Source organism: Aulostomus chinensis, chromosome 21 (genome assembly GCF_037954235.1).
Source record: "Aulostomus chinensis isolate RoL2024-O1b breed Wild chromosome 21, RoL_Achi_v1.0, whole genome shotgun sequence".
In the NCBI taxonomy this organism is placed as follows: Eukaryota; Metazoa; Chordata; class Actinopteri; order Syngnathiformes; family Aulostomidae; genus Aulostomus; species Aulostomus chinensis.
The window spans coordinates 14,145,008-14,172,407 of NC_141340.1; the positions used below are offsets into that span (position 1 = coordinate 14,145,008).

The window sequence follows — 27,400 nt, forward strand, 5'->3', positions numbered from 1 at the left end:
TTGTAGAAAGGCACTGAAGGGAGGGCTGTGAGTACAGCTTTCCCCTGAATTACCGTCTCCACCTTTAACTACATTATCGGATGTACTGCAATATATCCACATTTGGCTTCTAGCAGTGAGCCTGGACCCCAAGCGGAAGAGTGAGTCAGTCGTTTTTGTGGTTAACAATAGTCTTGGCAACCCATCTAGTTTAGGAGCCAGTATTTGGCAGGAAATCTTCCGTTTTAACAACTACTGGACTTATTTTTCTCAAAGCATCAACATTTTTCAGCCAACATTCAAACACATGGATGCGCACACATTTCTATTTGTAACCCAGAAAAAACATTTCAGCAAATTAAAACCAGGAATGTTAGGGTGTCTTTAATCCATTAAAATACACATGTAAAGGAAATGCTGCAAAGCACCTCTTTATCTAAATGTATTATTCTTTTGCGTAGCTGTTGATAAGCTCGATTGGACCCAAATAGACACAGCTGGAAATATAGCTAAAGAGTCTTATTCCCCACAGTTGTTTACACAATCAAGTTTTTTGTGGGCCATGATAAGGTGCATGGATATCCTGTGGTCTTTGCCTAGTTAATGTGTATGGACCGCACACTGGCTCTGCTTTCACTGAGTTATTACGCCAAGTGTAATTTGAAACAATTACAAAAACACTGGCCCACTTGTTACAACACTCATTTTCCCTCACATATACAAACCACAGATTCAATAGCTTTACATGTTTTTCAATCACACCCAGTGGAGCAGTGTTCAGTGCGAAAAAGTATAGCATTTCATCCTAGCTCGCATGGTATGGGATAATCTTTCACATTTTGCCTGGGGTTTGTTTTGCTATTTCAGCAGAAACTTGTGCAAGCCATGTGAATTACCATAGAAGAAGATGATAAAAATACCAAATGATATTATATCAGATGTAAATGAATAAACTATTTGAATAAACAGTGTAAATAATGTGTTATCTATGATAATAAATGGTGGTTATTGTGTTTATTCTTAAGGATGCATTTTTGTTAGCACACAAGCAACAGAGAGTTAAGGTAAGATTGCATTGAAAGAAAACGTTTTTGTGCTACACGAAGTTATTAAAATAGCTTGTTTAAGCAAATTTGAACTCAGAATTTTTAATTTTTAATTTTTACATTTACCAAACTGTCAAGTACACATTCTTAAATTCTGTGCAATATTTCTTGGATTCATTTTGACACATTTCCTTTTGCAGGCCTCGACACTGTTCAGAGATCAGCGGTGATGGACACCTTTGGAAGTGTGAGTACAGTTTCACTTCTAACCCTCGTAGCAGCACTGCCGAACGCAAAGAGGTCAGGCCTTGTAGCGCCGTCTCGCTCTCTCTGAAGGTGCTGGTGCAGTCTGACCATTGACATTTAACATTCCTCCGCTCTGCCTCTGGGTTCTCAATTGGGGATTGAGGGGTGCAGAGGCCAGTGCCTGGTTCTCAAGGGTGAAAACAAAAAGGCTCTTGAAAATCCCAAGGAGTTCCCATGATCCTTGGAAAGACCTTGATCCAACTTGTGTTAGATTTCCATTCCATGGATTTAGGGTGCACAAAAAGTACATATTTATTTTATCTTTTGCCCTGGATTTTTGACAACGATTTGCAATGTTTTTCGAGAGAGTGTTTGGCATGGTGATTGGGCGATAATGGACATTTGTGTAAGTTTAGAAGAGTAACTCAGGAAGTTTTTTCCTTTTTTTATTGTTCAGCATTCATGACCTTCAGTGACATTTTTAAATCAATGCTGAAGCTTTTAGTGACATTTTATGGTGGAAAGTTTTCAAAGTCATTGTTCAAGGTTTTTTTTCTCCAGTAACATACATAATCTGTTAGCATCAGAGGAGCACACATGCATAAATAATTGACTAATTCACTTAAAGGGGGCCAGCGTAGATTAATTAAGCTTGAATACTAATTATTTTTTTGTGTCTACAGCAACTGACGCGGTTGTTGTGTTAATAGGAAACTGTTGGGTGGGTCACAATTACCATGCACATGTATAATGCTGCTCTGTAAAATAAGACACATGGCTTTGTACTGTATGCCTTTGAAACTTGAACTAAAGATGCTCTGTAGGTGTTTCCATTATTCTCATGGCATTTTATTGATAGGCCTGTTGTCTTATGTTCATGGACATACATTGGCATTAAAAAAGAAACATTTTTGTTATTGATTCAAAAAGAATGTCTTCATCTTGTCCTTATCATGACTCTCTTTTCATATTGAAACCCTGTATAATTGCAAATATTCAGACATTATTTAATTCGGCTCGGTAGTAAAGCCTCCTCTGGTACAGGGAACAAGATAGGGCCTGACATAAAATGTTGAATTCTTGAAGAAATTAGAATTTAAGGAGACAAAACATACGCAGGGATCTCGATGTAAGTTGTCATTTCCAGAAACATTTCTTGTCCTTGACTCCTCTCCCTAACACACAGGGTGCTTGTCTGGAAATGGTAGCTTTAAGTCGCTTCTGTGAAGACAAATTTTAGTTGTCTACACTCCCCTGGCAAGCAGCGCACAGAGGGACAGAGGGAGACAGCTCAAAGCTGGGGCCTTGTTTACAGCTGCGTGGGGAAGAAAACAGGCAGACGTAAATGAGGGTTGACGGTTTCATGAAGCACAATTGGTTGATGGCAGATTCAATGTGACTGGGCTGAACTGGGCGATGATCCGTACAGTATGCAAAATTCACTTTCTAGCTGGTCTGTGCCCACCAGCCCCTAGCAGCAAGCGGTCTTCCCCAAGCCCTTCTAGCTATGCCTTTGAATGCAACAAGAACTGAACAAGCCATTGTTGTGCTCAATTCCTTTTGACAACAATCACATTTACAAAGAAGAGGGTAAAAAAAAGTTGTAGTTTTTTTTTGTTTTTTTGCCACCAGTTATAAATGATTTTTGTTCTCATGTTGACTGCAAAGTAAGCATTATGTCTGCTGCAGAATGAAATGTAGAAGAAAGTGGGAGGGGTTAAAGGGCCATGTGTAGATGCCTTCAGATGACAGGAGGAGGAATTTAAGAACACAAGCATTATCCTACTGTATATGCAAGTGGTAATAGACCCAAATTTTTTGGCTCATATTTTTTGTGCAGCACCATGAATTTAACATTCATGAGTAATGTGACAAGTTAAAATGAGCCCAGTGCAGAGTTCACACTGCAGCTATCAGAAATGTATTGAGCAGCCATTCCCATCTCAAAATATTCAGGATATTTCATGCATGACACTTTTCTTTCCCGAGGATTAAATTTGTTGTTTATCGTTTACGAAATGCAACATCTGCATGTTCCACCCGGTTATGGCACATTAAACGACAGTCCTTGTACTACTAGGAGCATGCTGTCAATGTCAGTGGGATCGAGGAAGCGAGATGAGGAGCAGGCATTTTCTTAGCTCTCCAGACAGAGAGTCTCACATGGTGTCGTGTGGATTAGATTTTTAGTGACAACGACCCAAAGCGTTAGGCCTGGGGTGTGTGTACTCTACTCCTTATGTGTACCCTCGCGTGTGTGTGTTTACAAGGCTATTTCCTTCGCTTTAACTGAACTTAAGGCTTGAATACTTTCGTAGTAATCAGAGAACTTATTGACATTTGCAGGATACGGAGCTGATTCGCTTTCGATATTGAGAAACAAGGGAGATGGGAACCAAACTTTGCCCGGAGGAGAACTGATGTGAACACAAATGATACAAGGAAATAGAATAAAAGGAGAGTAAAAAAAACACCAAAACATACACACATGTGTATACGTCTATAAATCAAAGCCTGTCATTCTTTATACTTTTCAAGAAGGAGATAATATTTATGTGATAGTATTCGGGGTAATAAACAACACATTTCAGTTTAGCCATGCTAAAACTTAATGTGATATTCTTTTTGATTTTCTTCAATCTATCAGAAATGCCCTCAGCCATATAAGATCAAAAACAAAGATTAAAGAGATAAGATCACAAACAATGATTAAAGAGATGGGGGGGGGGTCATAATCCATTGTTCTAATTTGATGATTAATTACACCAGCAAACACAAACATCTACGCAGCCATTCAGTGTATTTTGCTGAATGACCGAATAAGTAGAGGCCCAGCAGTTTGAATCTTTTCATTGTATTTCTAAATTTTGCTTTGAGGTTTCAATAACATTCCCAATTTTAATACCATATAATGAGTGCAAATGCCATGTAACTTATTTTATTGCCCCCCCCCCTTTAGTTTACAAGGTAATATTGTTTAATTGAGCAAATGGTGATTGAGTGCAATTTTTTTCGTACCAAAATTACCTGATTAAATTTACCGTAATTGTTTTCAGGGAGTTTCTGGATTTGAGCATGCTCCCAAACACCATTTGTCTGGCAGTAAGGTGTGTAAAATGTTGAAATGACACCAAGAGAATCACCACTGACACCACATTCACCAGTCTTATGCTCTGCGGTATGTGCAACTCGGAAAAACTGATTGGTACCCAGTCGAAAAGAAAATGGTTTTTAAATAAGTTACAATTAGATAAGCATTAATCTCAGTGGTATAAATGAATGTCTTGCTGTAGGGCTTGTTGGATGTAAAAACAGATTTACAAAAACTCCTCTTACCAGATTGGTCTGGAAATAGTCCTCCTTTATTTTAATTGCTCTGTCATTTAGAGTTGAAACACCCCCCCCCCCCCAACCACCACCACCACCACCACCACCACCACCACCACCACCACCAAAAAAAACAAAAAAAACAACAACCATTCTACTCCTTGATTTTTCCTTTGAAATAAAATATTGTATACAAATACATGCTGTTCATGGGCATGAACACAGTTCATCACCGAAATCTGCATAAAATGATGCTTAAAAAGCTCCATACGCTTTGAGCAAGACGGCTCTTTTATGGTTCATCCTTATGTAAACATATCCATAACAAAAACAACTACTTATGGCGTTTACCTCAACATTCTTATTGTTCTGGGTTCCGCAGAAATGAGAGAAATGTGGGACTGCAGAGTTTGTTCCACATACTCCTGATTTCAAAGGAACTCATAGTTGCTTCCTCCCTCCTTTTTTTTCCATGTCATGCCAGTGAGGACCACCAGCAGTTTCAGTAGAAATTATATATATATATATATATATATATATATATATATATATATATAAAATAATACTTGAAGTTTTTAGGAAAAAACTTGTTTCATGAATGCGACACAGATTTTGAAAATTTTCCAAGGAATAAAGTATGGAAGTATGTACACGAATTACCTTAATCCATATATGAAAATGGCTGTCAGAGTACTGTCAGAGAGATATTAATTTACCAATACTTAGAACTGATGTGAGACACCTTAACCTCAACAATAATCAGAAAGTAGAATCATAATTTTCTGATAGTGTCAACAAAAAGTGAAAAATGGTAAGCTTCGCTGAATTTCAATTCATGCTGGAGCTGTTGTACTGGATCATATTAGATTCAAGCCAATCAAAGCAGCTGACTGATGCAGGACTTTTGGGGCCCACGTTGATACCCGTATATTCCAGTGTACTGAAAAAGGAAGAAGAAAACAAAAAACCTTGCACCAGAGTTTTATTTTTTATTGTATTATAATATAGTAGTTTGACATATGTACCTTTTAAATTGGGAAGCGAGCATATGCTTGTGTGTTAGTGTGTGTGTGCATGTGTGTGTGTGTGTGTGTGTGTGTGTGTGTGTGTGTGTGTGTGTACATATTGGAACTGGCTTTGAGATATGCTGTATCATTGCTTTTTTCAAGCATTGTACATTGAAAATTTTCCAAGTGTGACAAATAACAGGGACTTGGGGACCATGCATGATGTTATCTAAAGACTTCTTTTTCTCTCCTTCAAGACTTTTCAGGTTGACTTCATGTGAATGGAAGTAATGAGAAGTGTGCCTGCATTTCCATCCTCATTTGCACACCATGTCTGTGTACTCTCATGCAGCCTGTGTGTAGAATCGCATAATTTTCCAGGAGAGAGTGTGTTGTTGGCCATTCATTTTGGAAACAAGGAAGAAGTATTTTAATGTGACCTTCATTACACATTCACGTCAACTTTTCTTATCTATTTATGATTAAATTCTTTTCCACTCCTGTTGTTCAATTAGTGCTTGACCCCTTTAGCGGCGATGTAAATTAAATGACATTTCAGTGTCGTCCCATATTTAAAATACTGCGTTAGTTGCGGATCATAAATGATGATCTTCATTCTGCAGCTAATTTATTCATTTAACAATTTCCCTCCAGAAGTTACAGCAGAAGGCTCTGCAGCAACCTAAGCAGAAGAAATCCAAGTCGGCTGAATTTCTGATGGGTGAGTCCTGCTTGATGAGTTATTGCTCATAATTTGTGTAAGGATTAATTAACTAATTACAGACAAATGGCTTTGGGCTAAATTTTGCTCTTGCTTGTCAGGGCGCAATTTGTAATTATTTTAATCATTTCTTCTTCTTCTCCTTTTTTTTCTCCTCCTCCTGCAAGATTCTGATTTAATTTTAACCTAATTGTGTTTTAGTGTCATTTGAGGAGGATGCGCTTGAACATTTTGGGGCAGATAAATCACCACTCGAAATATTTTGTTACTATTAAATGTGCTTTATTTTTGATGAGTCACTTTAACCTAGCTCTTGTATTGCTCCTTCATATGGTGGCTTATATTTAAATTTATTTTCCACCTATTTTGTCAGGGAATGAGGAGAAAGCTGCAGTGGTGGGCATAGAAAACCCAGCCTTCCATGGAGGAGGAAGCACTGAGCTTTCCCTTCCTCCGGTTTGGCTGCGGAAAGAAATTCGAGGTGACAGGCCAGATAGCACCCTTGCAGCTCACCAAAAAAACATGGAGCTGCAAGCCCCTGCCAAAGAAAGAGGTGAAGCTTCATTCTTCATTAGCTTCAAATTTGTTGGCAGTAGATGTGTTCCTGATCTAACCTTTACTTCCCCTCTCTCTCTCTCTCCATTCGGGGGCCCCTTGGTCCCTGCATTCCAAAACAAGCATGTCCTAACAAGCAAACCTTCCTATAACTTCTCCCTCCGCTGGAGAATGCTGCAGTTGTGGGTGTTCTATCTCTATCTAGAAGTACCCTCGACACAATCAGCCTTGACTCCCACTCTCAGCTACATGCCTTGTGGTGGGCTGGAGTCATAGGAGAGTGCATTTACATACACTACTATGATACCAAGCCGATCCGCTGTCTGTGTGGTGTACTCACAACGCCCCCGAAACACGGCTTAAGGCCAATCAGGCATACAAATATGCCCCCTTATAATTCAGTATGTCAGGGAGAACTCTTGAGGAATGGGATGGTAAATTAGGATGCGTTCAAGGTTGCGAGTGTGCCAGTTTTCTCAGGGATGAGTCACATGTTAGATTCTTGATTTAATGTGGCTTATTTTGCTTTTGCAGTGCATGGTTAGTTATTATTATCAATTATTGTCATGATGTTTTATGCACAAGAGGTAGGATTACATTTAGCTGTGGTGTGTGAAAAAAAAAAGGCTAGAATATAAACACAGTTTATCATCTTCCAGGTCAAGAAAGTCAGACCTACAAAAAGTGAGGGAGGAGAATCATTTTGAATACATAAAACTACGAAAACTTCAGCGTCTACAGTTTTGCTTTACAGACTTATTTAAAATCTATTGTGATACAGGGAGGGTGTCCGGTGTAGAAGTCATATTATTTGTCAAAAAGCTGGTGTTTTTGTTCGAGCATGTCTGACTTTCTGTTTTGTCTTGATCAGGTCCAAAATCTAAAGCATGAGGTCTTCTGTGTTATGTAAGACGTGAACCTTGGAGCTACTGAACGACAGTTAACTGGACTCTAATTTAAAGTAGCTGCTTGTTTCATAGAGAGGACTGAAGAAAAGTGAGGCGTTTACGAACTGATAAGATTTTAGAAATCGTAAATTTCCATCCATCTACTTTTTTATGTGATCTCGTGCTAAAAAAAGTAATTGGAGAAATGCAATAAATTACTCAAAAACACAAAATATCGAAATGAACAGAAATTGAACGTGTTTATAGATTCATTTATTACGACTGCATTTATCTGATATCAGATTTGTTGTTGATAGCAGATAATAGATCTTTGTCAGAAATTGGGTACATTCTAATCAAGAATATCAAAAATAATTATTGATTATGTCTTTTTCTTTCTTTTTTTTTTAACTTTAAACTGATATCCCTGTCAAATGTCCCACCCCAACAATATATGAAGAAAGCTCTCCATTTAATTCATTAAAACAAAACAAAACAAAAAAGAATGAACTGTTTGGTCAATATCTTGTTGTGTTTTGGTCTATTTTCTCTTAATTTCCTGATTTTGTACTTTTTTAAAACTGAGTTAAACTTATTGGCGGCGACGAAAGGATTGGTGTTTCAATTTTTTTTTTTTTTTGCTCAAATATTTTACCATCTTTCCGTACCCTTAAAAGTTTTAGATGAACTTAATCATTCGTAGCAGCACAGAATAAGCAACATTGTGGATTTGCATAACAGTTCAGTGACTCTAGCTTTTATTGGAAGATCCCAAATGCAGATTGCTCCTTTTTTTTTGTGACACTTCTATTTGGCCTTCTCCAAAAATCTCTCATCTCCCCCATTCTCTGGTAACAGCACCTCTGGCTGGCGACTTCTAGTTATTGATATTGTGCATGCAAGAACAGAGAATTGAAATTTTCATTAGAGGGATGAACTGGAGGACAGCCAGACTATTTAGGTAAATCACAGATATGATTCAAGGGGCGATCCACGAAGCCACTGCCATTATGCAAATTTGTGTTTGAAAAAAGGGTTTCATAACCTCAGAGCTATTTGCAGAGAAACTCTGTTAACGATGTGGAGGGATTTAACATGTGAATTTCACAGTCAATTTATGGTGCCGTTGAAGAGTCATATGGCTGCTCCTCGTTTAATAAGTATTTCAGTCAGACTGTTTAACTTCGAGCAAGGACAGAGTGTGAAAACCTCACGCTGATGTTTCATTTGAGCACAAAAAATCCCAGTGAGCTCTTTTGGGTAGCGGCCTCATCATCCAGTGGTTCTATGCAAACACACTTATTCACATTTTTATGCGACCAGGTGTGATAGCCTCAGACTTCTATGAAGGCTATCCTTGTGTGGTACATATAACGTGATTTAATTCACCGTGCATTTTTGCCCCACAACTTGAGAAATACAAGTAAAGCAATTTAGATGGGAGTGAAATATTCGGGGACTGTAATGAGAATGATTTGAGGTTAAGAAAGCTGCTTGGTGGGGTGTACCCTTAATAGAGAGTGCCCTGGAGCCATTGGATTCCCATAAACTCTGTGTAGCAGACTTGATACCCATAGGTCAGTGATTGCTAATAAGAAGTCAATTAGACATGGGCTCAGGTTATTTTCCTTTGGATCTACTTTTCCACACTTGCCCGGTCCTCTAGGCCACTGACCTCGCAGTATTTAGAAGGTATTGTCTTTGAAATTCCAGGTACTTTTGAGCTTGTAGACTTTCTCATTAGTTCCTTTTGAACACGGCAAACATATGGCAGTCGTATTTAAGAGATTGCCTGCCGTGACCTTTTGCAGCATGCTAATTAGGCCCCAGAGCACTGCAGGCCGTGGAGAGGTGCATGGAGAAAACCTGCAGTCTCTTTCCCACTTCGCTCTTTTTGCCTCTGTACTTCTGTCTCATCCTGGCTCTGCCTTATCTGGCAGCAGCCGCTGCCCCTGCCCTTCGACAGTGTGGGTTTCAAAATTAACATTTCGCTTCATGTGCTTCTAATAACCACTAACCTGAACCTGTCCGACTCCCCCCCCCCCCCAAATCTCAACCTCTCATTCTCTCGCCTCTCGCACTTTTCACAGGAAATGAATGTGCCCAAAATTACTTTGACCCGACGTCGGCAGTGCAGACAGACCCAAGGCATCGCAGCACGGCTGGGGTCAACACTGAAGATGAGCTTGAATTAAGTATGCTATTCACTGGCATAATAGTTCTCCTTGGTTCATTAAAGTGAGGTGAGAGAGATCACTAGTAGCAGGACGCCGTTTGTGATAGCAGGACAGTCTATGTAAATACACCAAGTGACGGCATCACTAGATTGGCTCCCCAACTCACTGTCATTGACGAAGGTCATGTATCATTGGTCAGCTTTCATTCCCACATGTTTTTTTTTTTCCTACCATGTACAATGACACATGCAGAGCCATACCAATAGTTTGCAGCCCCCTCCTAAAGTCGGCCTATTAAAAGCGAGCTCTTGGGAGCCAAGTAATATGCATGTTATAATGAAACATGGCTATTAATGGAGAAGCCATTTCACCTGTATCTTTTGGATATCACTGCCGTGTAATATCAAAGGATTCCCCAAACCAAATCTCATCACATGATGACAGGCCGGCTAACAGGCATGTTAATGCTCCTATGTCATTATCCCTCTGCATACACTTGATTTTCACCCCTGTCTGGCCAGAGCTAATATCTGTAGTTTGCATGTTGAGATGTGGTTTAGATTGACATGCTTGATAAGTAGAAGGTAATTTTGCAGCACACGTGCGTGTAATTTTCTGACACTTTGTGAGGTGTACTCATTTTTTAATTGTTTTCACTTGCAGCAATATTAAATGAAAACAGGCTGTATCAAAAAATGGCTGCACTGCAGGATGAGGACGATACCTTTGTAGACTTACCTGGTATGTATCCACGTGCACTGTGCTCGGTCAGTAATAAACTGATTCAACTGTAATAATTACATTGTGATAACTACTGGTAGGTCAGGTTTGTTTAAACTGGCTGCAGTATCATCATAATTCATTTATTTATTCTTTCAAAATAAAAATGAATGTCCCATCATCGCACAACATATATTTCCAAATTGAAAAGTCAAAAGCTACCATATTTGTAACAATGACTTTGGTGCTAACAGAGGCAACGTCTAGTTTTTAAAGTGCAGCATCCTTGAGGAAAGGTCAAGGCAGTGTATTCATAACAACACTCATAAAAATACATTTCTCCTAACAGCAAACAAAGAATAAGACTAGAAAAGTGAATGCTTTCCAGGCACAGCTATTGTCTCACAGTAGGCGTGCCTGCGCTCATTAGCACAGTTTCATTTAAACATGTAGCAAACGAGGCAACGTAGAGGTGGTTTAAGCTCAGTATTGTTCTGGGTGAAGACAGTCGCACCAGATCCTGTTGACATGACGCACATCTCCCTTGTAATTCAAGTGATGGATTTAGGCCTGCTTACACACGGTAGAATTTAGCCGGCTTGTATTATTTGCCATTGTCTTGGATTTAGCTGTACCACCGAGATTAGCAGCCCAATCCATTGTTCTGGAATGTTCATGAAATCCCTCGGAAAAAGTAAAGAGGATCTTGGATTAACAGTTCCTCCATGCAATAGGCTGAGGGACGGGGAAGGAATGAGCGAGAGGAAAAGAGAGAGAGAGAGAGAGAGAGAGAGAGAGAGAGTACTTCTGTACTGTTGGAATCCAACTGTGGTAACTGCCAGTTAGCACTCCATCGTGCTATAATAGATTTCCAGACAATCACCTTATGCTGTTGTATGGATGCCTCCCACCGGTGTTGTCTCACTTGCAGCTGCACAACTGGATCAGTGGATGTCAGAACTGATCCTGACATTTTGTGAGTGCTTCTCTGGCTTTTGTCTTGGCTTTTACAGCCTGCCACATTTCACAAGAAAGAGCACAAATAAGACAAAGTATTAATAAAATGGACAGTGGCCAGTGATGTAGACATGTTTTTTTTCTCCTGAGACAATTCCCGGACAAATCCCTTCTTTCTTTCTAAGACGTTTAGTTCCTCTTTTTTTTATCTCGATAAATTCTATTGCTTTGGCTTGAAGATGAAAGACCACAGAACTGGCATTCTATTTGTGCTAGTTCTCAGTAAGGCGTGAGGCATTGATATCAGCTTCTATATGAAAAGCATAAACCAGCAATAACGGCTTTTGGACTGCACACGTTGAATGCACAGATTCCCAGAGAATACCTTATGCTTTCTACCAACGAGGCGGTGCAGGGAAACTGAAAAGACACACATGGAGCTGGAATAGATGAGGCTTCCCCGCTTTTAGAGAAGAATTCTAGGTTGGCAACTAAAAACAGAAGTCTTAACCGATGAATTCTTCCGTAAAAAAAAAATGAAAATATAATATTAACTCAGAGCCGTCGACAATTCAATCATATTAAAAATGTAATGTCTATGGCAGCATCTCTTCAAACTTAAACAACGTATTGGACATCTGCTTTCAAATGGAACAGTTTTCATTTAATTCGAAAATTTCAACTGTTACATTCATATTTGTGTTTTTGTTTATTACAGTTTGTGACTCTATTGTCCACTTGCATTAATATCTGTACGTGCATCTCAGAGACAGTGCATGTCTGACTGTGGTGAGAATGCGCATCCATCAGTCTGTATGCATGTGGTAGTGTTTATGTGTGCAGATTAATCTCTGTGTGTGTGAGTGTGTGTGTGTGTGTGTGTGTTTGTGTGCGTTGTCTGATTGTGTGTGGATGCCCACCGATGCGTATCTCTCCAGGTACACTGGTAGCCTCCAGGGATGAGGAGGTGTTGAAGGTGAAGGCGGGTAATCCAGTGTTTCAGCGGCAACTTCTGCTCCATGGTGATGGTGGTTGTGATGCCTCCGGCTCTGGACCCTCCCAGGCCCATACCATTGCCAAAACCCAAGCTGGGGCAAGTGCTGGGCATGGAGGCGAAGAAAGGAGGATGGTAATGGGCAGAGAGAGCACTGTAAAAAGTAATGCTATGCTTTAATTGTTTTGATTTCTTGTATTATAGCATAAAAATGATTCGCGATTTTATGTCAGTCAGTAAGTTTACTTCATGTTTATCCTTGTTAAGGAATTTGGGAGGAACTTTTTGTGAATCTAAAGTCTGTTCATGGAGTGTGTATTGATTGCTGAACAGATTGCAAAATTGATGGATATTTGTGATAAGTGACATTTGGAATACATAAAAAAGCTACTGGACATTTCTGCTCAGTTTTATGTGTATTCAAAGTATTTTCTCTTCCAAATTGTTATGCAAAGTGGCATGATGCATCAAAATTTACACTGCCCCAAGATGTGTTCGACAGTGAATTTTAGAGGGTTTGCTCTGCTATTGTTTTATTTCTTGCAGTGAAGACAGCTGAGGAGGTGATCCCCCGCTACGCTCAGCTGCTGAGGGAGTGTGTGCAACCTGACATGATCACGCTTGGCAGCCTTTCACTGCAGCAGGTCAGGGCTACAAAGAGGAATATCTGTGTCATCATCCCATATTCACCAGCACATCAGCCATGTCCATTATGTTGTGTATCAGTGGCTTCAGCTAATGGACAGAGAATGTGTGTGTGTGTGTGTGTGTGTGTGTGTGTGTGTGTGTGTGTGTGTGTGTGTGTGTGTGTGCGCGCGCGCACTCAAGTTTCTTTTCTCCCATGCTTGTTTTTGCTTCTTTGCCCTTCTTTATGTCTCACCTTTTTTCTGTTCTGCATTTCATTCAAAGTGCAGATGAATCTCTGCTGAATGCACTCCAGTAAAAAGCTCTTTGTAGATGCATTCAAGATACTTCAGAGGTTAGATAACTCATTCATCCTTCACTCAGAATAAAGGCACGGATTCTAACTATATATCTGCATACGATATCCTCACAATTAACTTATTTGTGGAGACTGTTTTGTTCTGTCTTTGCACTTTGTTGCGCATTCTCATGCATATTTGTTTCAAAAAGACACTGAATTTCCTTGGTTATCTTATTTTCCTTTTCAGGGAAAATAGAGCGTGACTACTTTTTATTTTCCAACTGCATTTGTGCAGAAGGGAGGAGTGGGGATTTTTTTGAACTCGCATTAAGTTCCAACCAAACAAGAAAAGAAACTGAATGAATACAAGAACACAGGGTTTCCATTGTGCTGGGAAATCTAGATTTCAAATAGACCCAAACATTAACACATGAGTAAACAGAACGCACAACTTCCATCCACTGTATTTTTAGTCGTAATCTTACTTGAAAAGAGAGTAGGAGTATCATTATATGAATAGGAAGTAAACGTAATTGGGGGAAAAAAGGGTTCAACAATGTCTTTCTGTCGCTTGGAAGTCACAGCAACAGTTGACTCATCCCCCCTTACTGGATAATCAGTGGCATCTACTATATCAGTTCTGGGATCAGCGTTATCTCCTCCTGCCGTAATATTTATGCACTCCCCTACTGTTTCCACACCCACCTCCCATTGAAAGCACATTATCCACCAGAGATTTCACATCTATTTTAAAAATAATAGTGTTTTTCTTCCTCCGCTATTCTGCCGCACAAAGCCTCGACAGGGCGAGACGCAGTCACTTAGCAGTGTCAATGCGTCTGAATGGGTCGTGTGAATGTGCTGACTGAATGTAAAACCGGCAGAAAATACTCATGAAACGCAACATGTCTTTAGGGTCTGGCTCAGTATCGATTGCCTGCAGATTGCAGTAGAGTTGCTCCCTGTGCTTAATTCTGCCATTATGGTGTGTTGCGCTGTTTTCATGAAGCTGCACCCAAAGAAGGCGTGCATGTGTGTTTACACTGTTTTTTTTTCGAGGAGGCTACTCAGAAGGGACCACTGAAGAGGAGTGAGTGGGCAAAGAGAAAGAAGAGACTAATGGCCTTCTTCACTGGGAATGCTGTAAGGGCCGATGTACTGTAGATACGTATGGTATAGGAGATGTACTGCTGTTTATTTTTAGATGTTTTTGCTGGAGACGTAACTGCTCTCCAGAGTTTAATTTGACTGCTTATAGGTGACTTCTCAAGCTAACCATATTTTTTTAAAATTTACACTCTCTACACAACATATTTTTTATGTATGTACTTCTCATATGAATATGTAAAATACAAATATTATTTTGCAGATATTTCATATAGCACTGTGGCCTCACAGCAAGAAGGTTCCAGGTTTGAGTCCCGGCTCCAGCACAGGATCTTTCTGTGTGGAGTCTCCATGTTCTCCCTGTTCCTGTGTGGGTTCTCTCTGGTACTCCAGCTTCCTCCCACAGTCCAAAGACATCAAGAGGGGACGAGGCTGATTGATACTCTAAATTGACCGTAGGTGTGACTGTGAGTGTGAATGGTTGTCTGTCTAGGCTCCAGCCCCCCAACTCTTAACAGGATAAGCGGAAGAAAATGAATGGATGGATGGATGGATGGATGGATGGATGGATGGATGGATGGATGGATGGATGGATGGATGGATGGATATTTCATATTGAGAATTTCACTTGTAAAATATGTTTAAAAGGAATAACCTGCCACTTAACTGATCATGATTGGTAGCTCTGATAGTTAAAATGTTGGATGCAATCATTTAAAGGAGCCAAATTCCCAAAGAAGCTGTGATGGGTCAGTTAGAGAAGCACCACTACCCCAGCTGAACACAGTGTTTCAGTAAGTCTAGCCCATTTCATATTTCACTCCATATGTACATTTGATGTCACATGACTGCAGTCATTAATTGTGTGAAAAGCATTTGTATTCCCACTGACATTTGTGAAGGCATACAATTTTATATGTCCTCTGCATGGCTTCCCCTGTCGCCGGGTATTGCATTGTGGGTAGTATGGCTGGAGGCCACAGAAATCTGTCCATGTCATTGGGCTCGGAGGCACATCAATTCTTGGTCCATCCACTTAAGTCAGAGATCACACATCACATCTTGTAGCGAGAGCCCGGCGGGCGATCGGCTTAGCATGTTTAAGTTTTTAGTAATTATGGACTATACCATTCTGGCTGACATGATAAGATCAAGATACTACTGTAGACATCAGTATCTTCTCTTGTGTTTAGTTGTTTTATGGGTGGGTGGTAGTAGGACACCAGCCCTGTCAGATGAATGCGGTGCAGAGTTTAGCGAAATGACCTCCTCTCGACAGCCTTGAACCCTGTAAATTTCTTCTGATATCAATGGTGGGTGGCTATTAGACATGGGAGACTTTCTATGCATCACCTAGGGCTACATCTGCCTGAAATTGAATGAGAAAGGATTTCACTTTTTCTCTCCCCACGCCTATGAAGCAAAGAAAAAAAAAATAAAAAAGAGAGACATGTAGCTGACTTGTGTTTTTTTTTGTAACAAATGTGTAATTCATTTGTTTCCACTGTTTCTGATTTAATGGAGGTCGAGTAATTGCATTAGGAAGCACATTGTGCCTTGTTGTGAACTGATGAAAGCACATGTAATACTTTTGATAGCCGACTGGGTGGTGGTGGCGGTGGTGGGGGTAAAGAAATACCCAGCCTGCCTTTGATGCCGAGCATTTATTTGCTGAATTATCCTTTCTTTTCCAAGCATCTTATCCCCAGTCACAGACAGGCCAGGGCCCCAGTGATATTGCTTTATTTTGAGGAATTAAGAGAGGTAGCGAGGAGACAGAGCGAAGCAGCCGCTTATTACATTACCACTGATAAGATTGAAAGACTGAGAAGGGGAGAGAGCGGGAGAGGGAGAGAGAAAGATAGAGAGATCCAGTGGAAAGTGTTTTGTTGTTGTGTTATTAGATTGAGCTGCTGTTGGCTACAGAGTGAAACAACAGAGTCCAAAATGCAGGTGGCTGTTAACAGGGTTAGCCTCTAGTGTGTGTGTGTGTGTGTGTGTGTGTGTGTGTGTGTGTGTGTGTGTGTGTGTATGTGTGTCGGAGCAGAACCCCTTGAAAGCCTGTCACTGAGAGTGCTGGGGGAAGGCCAGGAAGCTGTGACCAATTATGGTCAGATGACAGAGCTCCCAGAATCCTCCTCTTCAGTAGTAGTGCCTCTCTGGCAGGTGAGGTCTGTTTTCCACAGTGATAGTGAACTGACACACAATCACACACAGTTATTTGGGAACAAGAACAAAAACTGTCATGAAACTTATTGTGTCATGAAAGAATATTGATCCTCAAATGTTTACCAATTGTCAAAAAAAGAAGGATATTTTTTCGTAAACAATCAAATGATGTAATTATGTGAAATGCTGAGATGAATAGGGCACGATAAAGAAAATTATACCCCACATTTTCTAGTTTTTCAAATTCCTTTACTGCTGTCTTCATACCAGTGAATGTGCACATGCCTACACACAATTCAGGCGCTATACAGCACTGTGCAAATGGCTTCCTTATACGGTATGCTAACCATCCAAACACTATTTTTCATACAGTATACAAAGAGAGTTTCCCCCCCATGCTTTGTGTGGATGGGTGTCTGTGGTTTTAGGAATCTAAGTAGGAGGAAAAAGGGAATCTTTAGAGATGAAAAAGGGGAGCAGAGGAAGAGGCGAGAAAAGAGAACCAAGTGGGAAAGAGGCAGAAGCTGCAGCTTTAGCGGTAGCATCACGAGCTGTGGGAGGAGTAGTGTGCTGTTGTGTTGCATCTGGGGATGAGGCTGCCATGCCACCGTGCTGGCTTAAAGATGTAATGAATCTTCAGTCAGGGGCTTTCCTTCCAGGGTGACAACTGGCTTTGAGGAAGGTTGTAAATGCAGGGGAGATTGTGGTATAATTCCTCAGACTGGCGTTTGTGCCCCCCAGTCACCATTCGATTATCTCCCAAATTGCTGTGTTTCACTGAGATAAAGATTTTTTATGGCTTGCTGACTTGAAACAACCGGCACAGGCAGAATAGGGGGCAGAAGAGGGAGCGGGGAAGGGAGAAAGAGGGAGAGAGAAAGCAATGGCCAAACCTGCTACGCATAGTAATTTCCTTTGGTAAATGACAAAATCTTTGTTTATATGACATTTCCCTAAAATTACTGCAGCGAGATGAATCTGAAATATAAAATGTCACATTTGGCATGCAAAACTATGAAAATATATTTCTGTGCAAAATTCATGGAGGCATTTAATTTAGAACGTGTTTAATAACTATGGCAGCCTGCATCAGTAATCCTGCCCGGAGGTCCCAAAAAGATTGTCATATTTATTCTCTCCTTTCTTCACCCCCCTTCTTCTTTCCGAAGCCAAAAATTTTTAAGGGTAAATGTTCATTGTTAATTAAGATTTACTAATTAAAATGAAAATAATTAACGAGAAAGCTTAATCTCTGAATATTAGCCCATACTTAGAAAGAAAGGAAGTTTTTGTATGTGGCATTTCCTGTCTCTATTAAGAGTGCATTTTGTGTGATCAGTCAATGTGTGGAAAGCCCTGAAAAGATATTTCAGCGAAAGGACGGCCGCTTGCCAGCAAAACCACAGAGGATCCCTCACTGGAGCCTTTGATCTCATCTGTAGGAGTGCTGTAATGTTATGGCACTTTAGGCACAACTCAGGCTTGGGGCAAACAAACCACCTCTGATATGGAAAATTGGCTCACGCCACCTTTTACCTTTGCCTTGGTGTCTTCAATGTCTCTTACGATGCCTGTGTGAGCATGTGGGCCAGATAATAACAATACCTCTTAAAGAAATATAAATTGGACCCCACTGAAACATTATTTTTTTTATTTCTTCGCCTCCCTTTTCTCCTTTTTTCCTCCTCTTCCTTTCCATTCTGCAAGCATGCATCTTCCCCAGTGTGGGGGTTTGGAGGTCTCCATCACCTCCTTCTGAATGTGAGATGTGTGGGCTAAACCGCTTTGCCAGCAATTATACTAATTTCACTTCTGCCTAAATTGTTTTTGTTGTCTTGGTATGCAAAGATGCTCACAGTGAGGAGATTGAGGTGCATTACTGCAGGGCTCTGCCCCCGCCCCCCCCCCCCCCCACCCTCGCCATCACCACCACCACTTCCACCACCACAGAGCAATGGGTAATGCCTGCCATTGCTAGGTGAATGTGTGTTTGTGTGTGTGTGTGTGTGTGTGAGTGTCTTTAAAAAGGAAGAGAACACTGTCAATGTGTGTTTTCTCAACATTTTGTACTGTAATCCAAACAGTGGGTACACTGAATGAGTATGTGTGTATGAGTATGTCAGTGAGTGCTACTGTGTCATCGATTGGAAATGAGGGCTTTAATTGCCAGACACTCAAAATTTGCCCTAGGGAGTTGGTGGACACAGAGTAAATACTGAACTACTACATAAAATAAACAGGCAATAAGTGATGTTACGTAGATAACTGGCACAAAAATAATTGGCTACAGTTTTTTTTACAGCGCACATTTGGAATGATGGAAGTGTTGGGTAAATGGACAGGAGGGCTGGATAGGATCTGATTGGATAGGTTAGGAAATGATAAGACAAGGCCACATTGGATATGAACTGATTGTAGAATAGGACAGGATAACCTAGAACAGTAGTGTGGGATAGGGCATGAAAGGATAGGCTAGGACAGGATGTGATACCATAAGGCATTCCGATAGGAAATGATGGAGCAGGAAAGGACAGAAAAGGGTAGGACTGGGTTATAGGATATGACAAAGCACCAAAAAATAGGACAGGACCAGTGACATGCAGTCAGGGGGCCTCACCTGACATCATGGAAAGAAAAAAATTTAATGGTTTTATTTTTCGAGTGATTTAAGTTATTTTCCATTTATCTCCATCTGTTTTAGATTATTTTTGAGTCAAAATTGCCCATTTCGCGTTGAAATACTTAGCGCCGCGGACTCCAGACGTGCGGTGAGGCAGCAGCCCTCCGAGCCTCACCATGGATTGCGCGATACCAACCGAGTTTATTGCTGTCTTCCTGTATGAAGTTATTAAAATGTTCAAACACTTTAATTCTTTGAATTAAATTCCCATAGTTTTTAACTGATATAATTTAATGTGTCTTTCATGTGCCGAGAAATCATAAAACGGCTGGGAAGAGGCGCTCGGTGAGGCACGCAGTTCTCCAGCCTCACTGTAGGGGGCACTCGTGATCCCGGGGATGCTGACGCGAACGCAATCATGCGAGAGAATAAGTGACAGTAAGCTAGCTCATGAGCAAGTGTGCTGCATCAGTTTGTGTGTTGTTCCTAGTGTGGCCATGGAGGAAGTCCAAACACAGACAGTTTTATAATTGGCCTTTCAACCGAAGCAGGATGTAATAATTAAAGGCAGACCAACGCCGGAGCTACGTTGCTTGATTCAGACTACGGGACAGACCCGCTCTTTTCAAACGGAGTGGTACACACTGAAGGAATGGCTGTGTGGATGTCCGGCGAGAAACCGCCTTTTGTGCGTTTCTTGTCTGCTTTTCTCAACTTCTGATAATGTCTGGACTCGTATGGTAAGACCAGAATAATGTTTTTAAAAATAAATAAATAAATAAATAAATAAATTCGCTTTTTGTGTGCTACAGTTTGTATTTGTAAAAATGCTGATATGAGACTTAAAATTTAACCCATCAACTGTTGCCAATCAAATGAGCTGCACTGTAGGTTCATATGTTTGTAAATCTGACTAATGACGTCAGTGCCTCACCAGCCATGAACTTTTACCGCACGTCAGTGGACAGGATAGGGTGGCACAGTAGTCTGGGTTAGGAAAGGACAGGACACGGTAGAATACGATAAGATCTCACACTTTGGATTGTATAAGTCCACCAATACCATTTTGTCATCACCACCATTCTAACAGGGCAAATGCGCTCACCAGTAGGTCAGAGGTAACCTGTTATTTTTAATGAAGACTACAGACAAGGTTTGGTTTGGTTTAGGCACTACAATACTTTTTAAGGGTTAGAAAAGTATTGTGGCTTTAAAGTATGACCTTGTGATGAAGGGACGACTGTAATCGCCAGGCCTCCGCAGTCCAATGTGGAGCTTGCATTCCTACTGACACTGTGCTGATCCTTGAACTTCCTTTTTAAGTTTGTGCCAGAATGGGACCAATGATCCAAGGCCCAGCCACCAGCTAGTTTTATAGATAAAATTTCATTCAAATAATTATAAGATGGAAAAGTTGGGTACTTGTTGCTTAGGGCCTTTGGATTTCAGCATCTTTGCAGCCATGGAGATACATTAACTTGTTCAAATACTATGCTGCTGTCACATAAAACCATTCTGCTTTGTGTTTATTGTAGATGAACCCAAGTACAACTCCCCAGCCGGTGGAGGTGTGTGTGCGTTGTCTAAGGGCCATCAAAGACAAGCTTCCCAGGGGCCTCTACACGGTCAGTGTGGTCCTTCACAGCCGTCTAGGTGGCCCAGCTCTGACCTGGTCCAATAAGAAAGAGCAGAGAGATTGGATCGTGTCCACAGACCCGACTGAGCATCAGGGCCGCCTGATCGACACTGATCTGCAGATTAACCAGAATATGTTCCTGGTAGGGATTCTTTTTTTTTTTATAGGATGTTAACAACACATCATTTTTGAACTAAAAACATGCTGATGACCACCAAATAGGAGAATTCAGATGTACCTCTTGTAGTTAATGCCACAATAGATTGAATTAATAAAAAAAAGGCATTTCAATTGTACCCTCAGTACGTTTTGTCTTGCTTCTTTTTATTAGAATTGACATTCACAATTGAGGTGACAGAATTGATTGAAAGGTTGAATTCAAAACAAATTCACGCAGTTGCACTGGTACCAGTGACATGATGCCTTTGTTTCCTATGTTGGCATTCATTTGTCTTCATTCAACAAAGGAAGTATAGAGTCAGGTTGAATTTTTTTTTTTCATTTAAAATACCCCGTTTAAATTGAGCCTGACGTAGCAGCCTTGAATATTTTCAAATATGTGTATGATAAGAAAAATTGGATTAAATGATGAACATACTTTTCATAACCCTGACAGAATTTCAGACATGTTCACATGACGCCTTTGATGTGTAATTCAATGAGAATTCCAGTCAGATGCAATCCTAAAAACAAACAGTCCTCTCAGATAACGGCTAACAATTAAACATGCCATGCTTCTGTGACAGAGCCTACCCCACCATATGTGTCGTACCATAGCTTTGCTTTGTTTCCTTTGGTTTCATCAGTTGCCGGGAAGACGGGGTTTGCGCCTAGATTGAACGGGTTATGAGAAGTTATATTACTGTAAAAGATGGCATATGAAAATATGCCACACACACACAGCCTCTAGGTTGGTCTTTGGGGATCGCCACATGAATAAAACAACAACTTTTCAAACGTGACATTTAATCCATGCATGTAAATCAAAGCTAAGATCAATTATTCATTTATATAAGGAAGTCATGTTTTATTGGAATGAAAATTAAGTACAAATGCAGTGAAAGATTTAGTGTCTTTTCTATGTATCTTTGAGCATTGGAGACATAGTTGAGCTGGATCAGGGTATGAAAGAAAAAAGTTAGGCAGAATTGACTAATATTTTTCAAGAGAATAAAAGAAACTCAACTCTATTTTCAAGGCGAATCAAAGACTAAACCTGTTTTCATATTTCGGTCTTTTGGTGAGACAACACAGCAGATTACATTAGATAAAATCCATACAACCACTTGCCTAAACCTCTTGATATGAAGGGAAACATCTTCTATAGAAGCAGCACTAATCTTAAAAACCCACAGATTTTGTTTTTGGATGGTCGATATTGACCAGTGGATTAAAAATCTTTGTTTATGTTTATTCATTGATGAAAAAAGAAACCAAATCCAGTGTCCCTCCTGATTCTATAGTTTTGTGCAGGCAAAGAAAGGGCTTCTTCAGTGTTCTGATGGCAACTCTAAAGGCCTGAGCTGGAGCATTTAGCTCATGTGGACACTGTCAATATGCTGGTGGGCGTATTCACTGAGCTACAGCATCCTGATAAGATTGTCTCCAGCTCCAATCAAACATAAAGAACGGGGTAAAAGCTGGCATGAACTGAATGCAGACCTGGCATCTGATTCAGAGGTAAAAAAAGGTTTAAGTACAGCATGGTAAATGCCTCATGACACTCACCCTCCCTCTTCCTCTCCCCAAACCCTGAGCTATTGACAAACCTGTTGTTGTTGTCCTCAATGATAGTGGTGGAACCGTTGATCAGATTTGTCTGAGACTGATCAGGATTGGCTTGAATGTTCTCTGTCTCTCCTCTTGCCCACACTATAGCGTGCGATTTTAGGAGTGCTTGCAGAGCCTTCTGAGAGGAAATGAGGAATTAGTGATAGTAGGAGGAAGCCAGGAGCTTATTTTCCTTTCCTCCCTCTCCCTCTCTCGCCAGCCTTTTAAAATTTTTTTTTTTTTTTTTTACCCTTTGCTGTGTCTAGGTTTAGCTTTAGACAGAAACAGTGCAGTTAAGTCAGAAATGTTTTGGGTATGCCGGCAAGTGGGAGCGCTTGAGAAGAGTCAGAGCCCGAGTCTTTCTATCGTTTGTGTACAGTATTTCATTATCAAAAAGGAAATGAGGTTCTGAAAAGTCAGTTTTGGGATTCCCCATTCTGGGATCCTTTCTGATATTCATATTTTGGTCACTGAAGAAGCAATCAGCAATGCTATTTTAAACTAAATCTGAGAAAATACATTGACTTTTAAAAATACAACCCGACATTTGTTTTTTGTGACCATTTGTCGAATTAGTAAGTTCACACATCATCAGCTGCAGTTATTCCCCTTTCCTATATCTGCCATTTCCTCATAAAAAGGTAGATTAAATAATTCCATACATGAAGAGACGCATATGCACATATATTGAAAAATAAAATCAATATATTATACCTAGTAGGTCTTATACAACAATTGACTAATTGAGCCATATGAGCTTCAACTGTGACGATTAACATCCATGAATTGAACTTGAGAACATGCAGCAAATTTCTAGAAAAGTATACATTTTATGTTCGTCTTCTGTTGAAGAAGGAAATACCACTCAACTATTAGACAAAGGGAGGCAAGATATTCAACATGATTCATTTTGGCAAATATATTTTCTGATTTTGTCCTGTGTTACTTGTCCTTGTTAGTTTTCAACACATGTGATCGCCCTCGACCGCTGTTTATCAAGTCAGGTTTGTGTCTGTGTTTTGGTCTTAGTCAGAAAAAACATGAAAAAAAACCCAAGCTGTTTTTGGCTTGTTTAGTTAATTGATCCGAATTGATCTCTATGTGGTGATAAGCCTCAAAGTGTCTTTTCAGGTTTTTTTAGTCCAGCTTATTTTAATTTAGTCTTAGTCTTTTGACTAAAATTCATATCAGTTTTAATGAAGTTTAGTCCATTTTTTTCCATTAAATTTATATTTATTAATTATTATAATTTCCATTTGTGAAAAAGGGTCCAAAATTGACCAACATTAAGTGAAGTATTTCAGTTCCTTTTTCCCACAGCATATGGGTGACCGGTGACTTTTGTGAGTGTAGATTGCCTCAAAGAAACACTGCATTTTCTGAATAAACGTATGTAAAATCACTCAGGCCTCCATGCGGGTGCTACACTCGTACGAGCTGGCACATGCACACACAAAGGCCTGTTTATGCAGGTCATATTTCTTACAGTAAATGAATAATATCAAATATCCTCGATAGCCATAATCCACGATATTATGGCATAAATTTGTGTCCGTAGTCATATATTACGACCCATCATTTCACAGGTGCATACCAAAACCAGATTAGAGGGGTGTTGGGAGGGATACACATGATTTATGTATTAAAACAAGTCCTCTGCACTTTCCATTACAACTAATAAAGGGATAAAATATTTCCACCTGGTGATGGATGAAGTGGCACACACCTCACTGTCAGTTCATTTTTTAAGCAAACCCATTGCTGTCTGGGTAAATAAGAATGTGTGTGTTTCCCATCCGCTACTAACCACTAATAGTATTTGCTTCATGCAAGATATCCTTAATATCATCAGTCTGATTGATGGTGGTTTCCCCGCATTGTAAATTCAGTAACTGTCAGCTCACAGACTACAACGGCATTCTTAACTTCTCCTCCACCCTGTTTTTGACGCTGACAGTCTTTATCACTCCAACATCTCCTTTTAGGCAATTTGTTGGGTTGGACGGGTAGGAATGGCAGTTAAGAAGGCTCGGGGAAAAAAAAAGAACACGGAAATAAGTTAATGGAGGATTCAAGTCTAGGATGTAGATTAAGTGGATCCCTGAGGGCTCCTGGGCTGTTATCTTCTGTGTGTCTGTTTGTCATTGGTTTTCATGGTTCTGAGCAAGACTATGCACGTGTACCTCAATACTGGAGATGCTAAGTCAGTATGGCTGCATATGTGTTCTTATGTTGTTGGATGCACCTACAGGGGATTCCTCAAAGTGGAGTTGGGAATGACTTTTCCCTTCTTCTTGTCTGCAGATCTTACCTGCACCCTTTCAGCTTGTCCCTTCCATGGTCTTGGTGTTCCGACTGGTTGCTTTACCAGGACAGAGCAGCCATGTTAGCTCTGTGATAGGTTGGGGGGCATTTCCTGTTTGTGTTCCAAGCTTTGGTCTTGTACAAGGCAGGTAGGTTGACAGAATGCGTATACACCTCTCAGACCACTTTAAGTAATTATTATTCTTCTTACCATGAAGCGACATGAAATAATCTGATTAACTGCATTGAATTTGAATAAAAGCCATCCAAATGAGGAAAACATCTCCAGTCCCGCATCTTGTAGTTAAGTGACCTTATTTGTTATCGACCCAGGTACAAAACCCCACTGCTCAGGGGGGAACCAAACTCTCGACTGGACCAGTTTAAAAAAATTGAAGCCCTCATCTCCTCTGATCTCGACCACTGGCTGTGCAACATGTACTTTCAGGTTTGCGTCTGATTAGAAAAATTGTTCATGCATGTTTCTTCATAACTTGGAAAAAAAAACATTTGTGTGTGTATGTGTGTGAGAGAGGGTGAGTTTGTGTGTGTGTGAGAGAGAGAGAGTTTTTGTGAGTGTGTGTGTGTGTGTGTGTGTGTGTGTGTGTGTGTGTAAGTGTGTTTCAGCCCCAGAAAGCAAACCAGAACCACATCTTTTACCCCCCAAAAATTCCAGATGCATTTGAGCTGATGCATTGATTAGATTAGTAAACATCTTAATTAAATTAAAAGCCAGAACAAAGCCCTCTTTCTTGGTTTGGACTTTTTTTATTTGTCCCGCTGACTGTGACATGTTGTTTGTGTTACTCCATTATTATTACCATTGTCTACAGTCGCTTTGATTCCTGAAGAGAAGCAAATTGTCATAATTTTGTAAATCCTGGCAGATATTCAACACAATAGGATGTACAATATTCCAATTATGGTCTTAATTGACTTAGTCTTGCCATTACTGCACAGTGTGACGAATACTAATAGTTGGCAATTTCTGAAGTTTGATCACAAGCACCTGTAACGTAATTCAACGCATGTTTTTATCTTAAAAAATGGCCTAATGGTGATGCAATGGAAGAATAACTGCTTATGAAATTTGCACTATTAAGAAATCATATTAATATTTTCAAAACCCAGGTGTTGACCTCTCACACAGCATTGTTTGTTGTCTTTCAGGTAAAGAGACTTCCGCTGGGAACATCTGGACTGACGGAGCACTCCGTCAGCCTACAGATGCCCCCTATAAGCCCCACTGTCATGCTTCAACCTGAGGTCCATCTCAAGCCCCAGCCCCCATCAGGTTCCAAGCTCATTCATTCCCAGTCCCAGGTGTACCCCCATCCACAGCCTCATGCCAGCCTCAGCAGTAGACCAGGAGAGCCAACTGTGGGGCATTCTCACCGGGGGTCTCCCCTCCACCTGTCAGCTGACTCCGCTCACTCTTCGTCTTCTCTGCCAGGTAGGGTTTCAATGTTAAAACCCCCGACTATGCCACAGTAGGGAGGAAATGTCACCCTAATGTCATCAGCATAGGGAGGGGAAGAATGGCAGGTCTCACGTATGTACAGTACCTCTCAGCTGACGAGAACCTGCCGGAGGGCAGGGTTTGGTAGAAAGAGAGGGCCAAGCTTGATGGGATGTTTTCCAGTTAAATTCTATGCAAAAATTCAGCAGATACACTAAAACATTAATGTTAATGGTGGCAAATATTTGAGCAGGATTTAAAGCACTGATGGAAAAAGCTGATAAACACTTTCAAACACAACCACCCCTTAAATAAGTAACAAACTACCTGCAGTGTGATGACGTGGAAAGTTACTAGATAAGCACCCAAACTGATCTAAATCATCAAAATAACACCTTGATTTTGATTATATATTTACAGTTTTCTTTGATCTATGTGGTATATCTGGCTGTTTGCCGTATAAGAAACAAAGTTTGTCATTTTTTATTTTTTTTCCCCTGTAAGAATGTTCAGTGTTCAGACAGTGAAAACTTAATATCGTCTTCATGTTCAACAAACATTTTGACCCTGGCTGGTACAAACTAGAGTGATTTGGTGGTTTGGTTTGGTTGTGGTGTCAGGTGATGATGCAATGAAGAAATGTTTACCTTAATAAACACCTAAAATGATACCGTGAAAACCCTTAGCCTGCAAACTTAACAAGCTTACTAACTAGCTCGCTAACAATACATGGAAGTTGCATACAGAGTGTCCTGGGATTCATGTTCAAAAAAAGTTGCAGAAACCGATTTCCA

At 40.3% G+C, this 27,400-nt stretch overlaps 1 protein-coding gene across 1 annotated transcript in view; it reads left to right on the forward strand.

The window, feature by feature from the left end:
* The window catches only part of ofcc1 (orofacial cleft 1 candidate 1), a 92,365-nt gene that overhangs the window by 1,795 nt on the left and 63,170 nt on the right, over positions 1-27,400 (forward strand). Inside the window, exons 2-15 of the mRNA XM_086192359.1 lie at positions 1,226-1,325; positions 6,260-6,326; positions 6,700-6,879; positions 9,859-9,963; positions 10,609-10,686; positions 12,561-12,779; positions 13,163-13,260; positions 14,601-14,684; positions 15,369-15,434; positions 19,986-20,177; positions 20,973-21,215; positions 25,148-25,296; positions 25,481-25,595; positions 26,318-26,605. Coding sequence (XP_086048485.1) covers positions 1,226-1,325; positions 6,260-6,326; positions 6,700-6,879; positions 9,859-9,963; positions 10,609-10,686; positions 12,561-12,779; positions 13,163-13,260; positions 14,601-14,684; positions 15,369-15,434; positions 19,986-20,177; positions 20,973-21,215; positions 25,148-25,296; positions 25,481-25,595; positions 26,318-26,605 — 1,984 coding nt within the window. The remainder of the gene's footprint in view (positions 1-1,225; positions 1,326-6,259; positions 6,327-6,699; positions 6,880-9,858; positions 9,964-10,608; positions 10,687-12,560; positions 12,780-13,162; positions 13,261-14,600; positions 14,685-15,368; positions 15,435-19,985; positions 20,178-20,972; positions 21,216-25,147; positions 25,297-25,480; positions 25,596-26,317; positions 26,606-27,400) is intronic.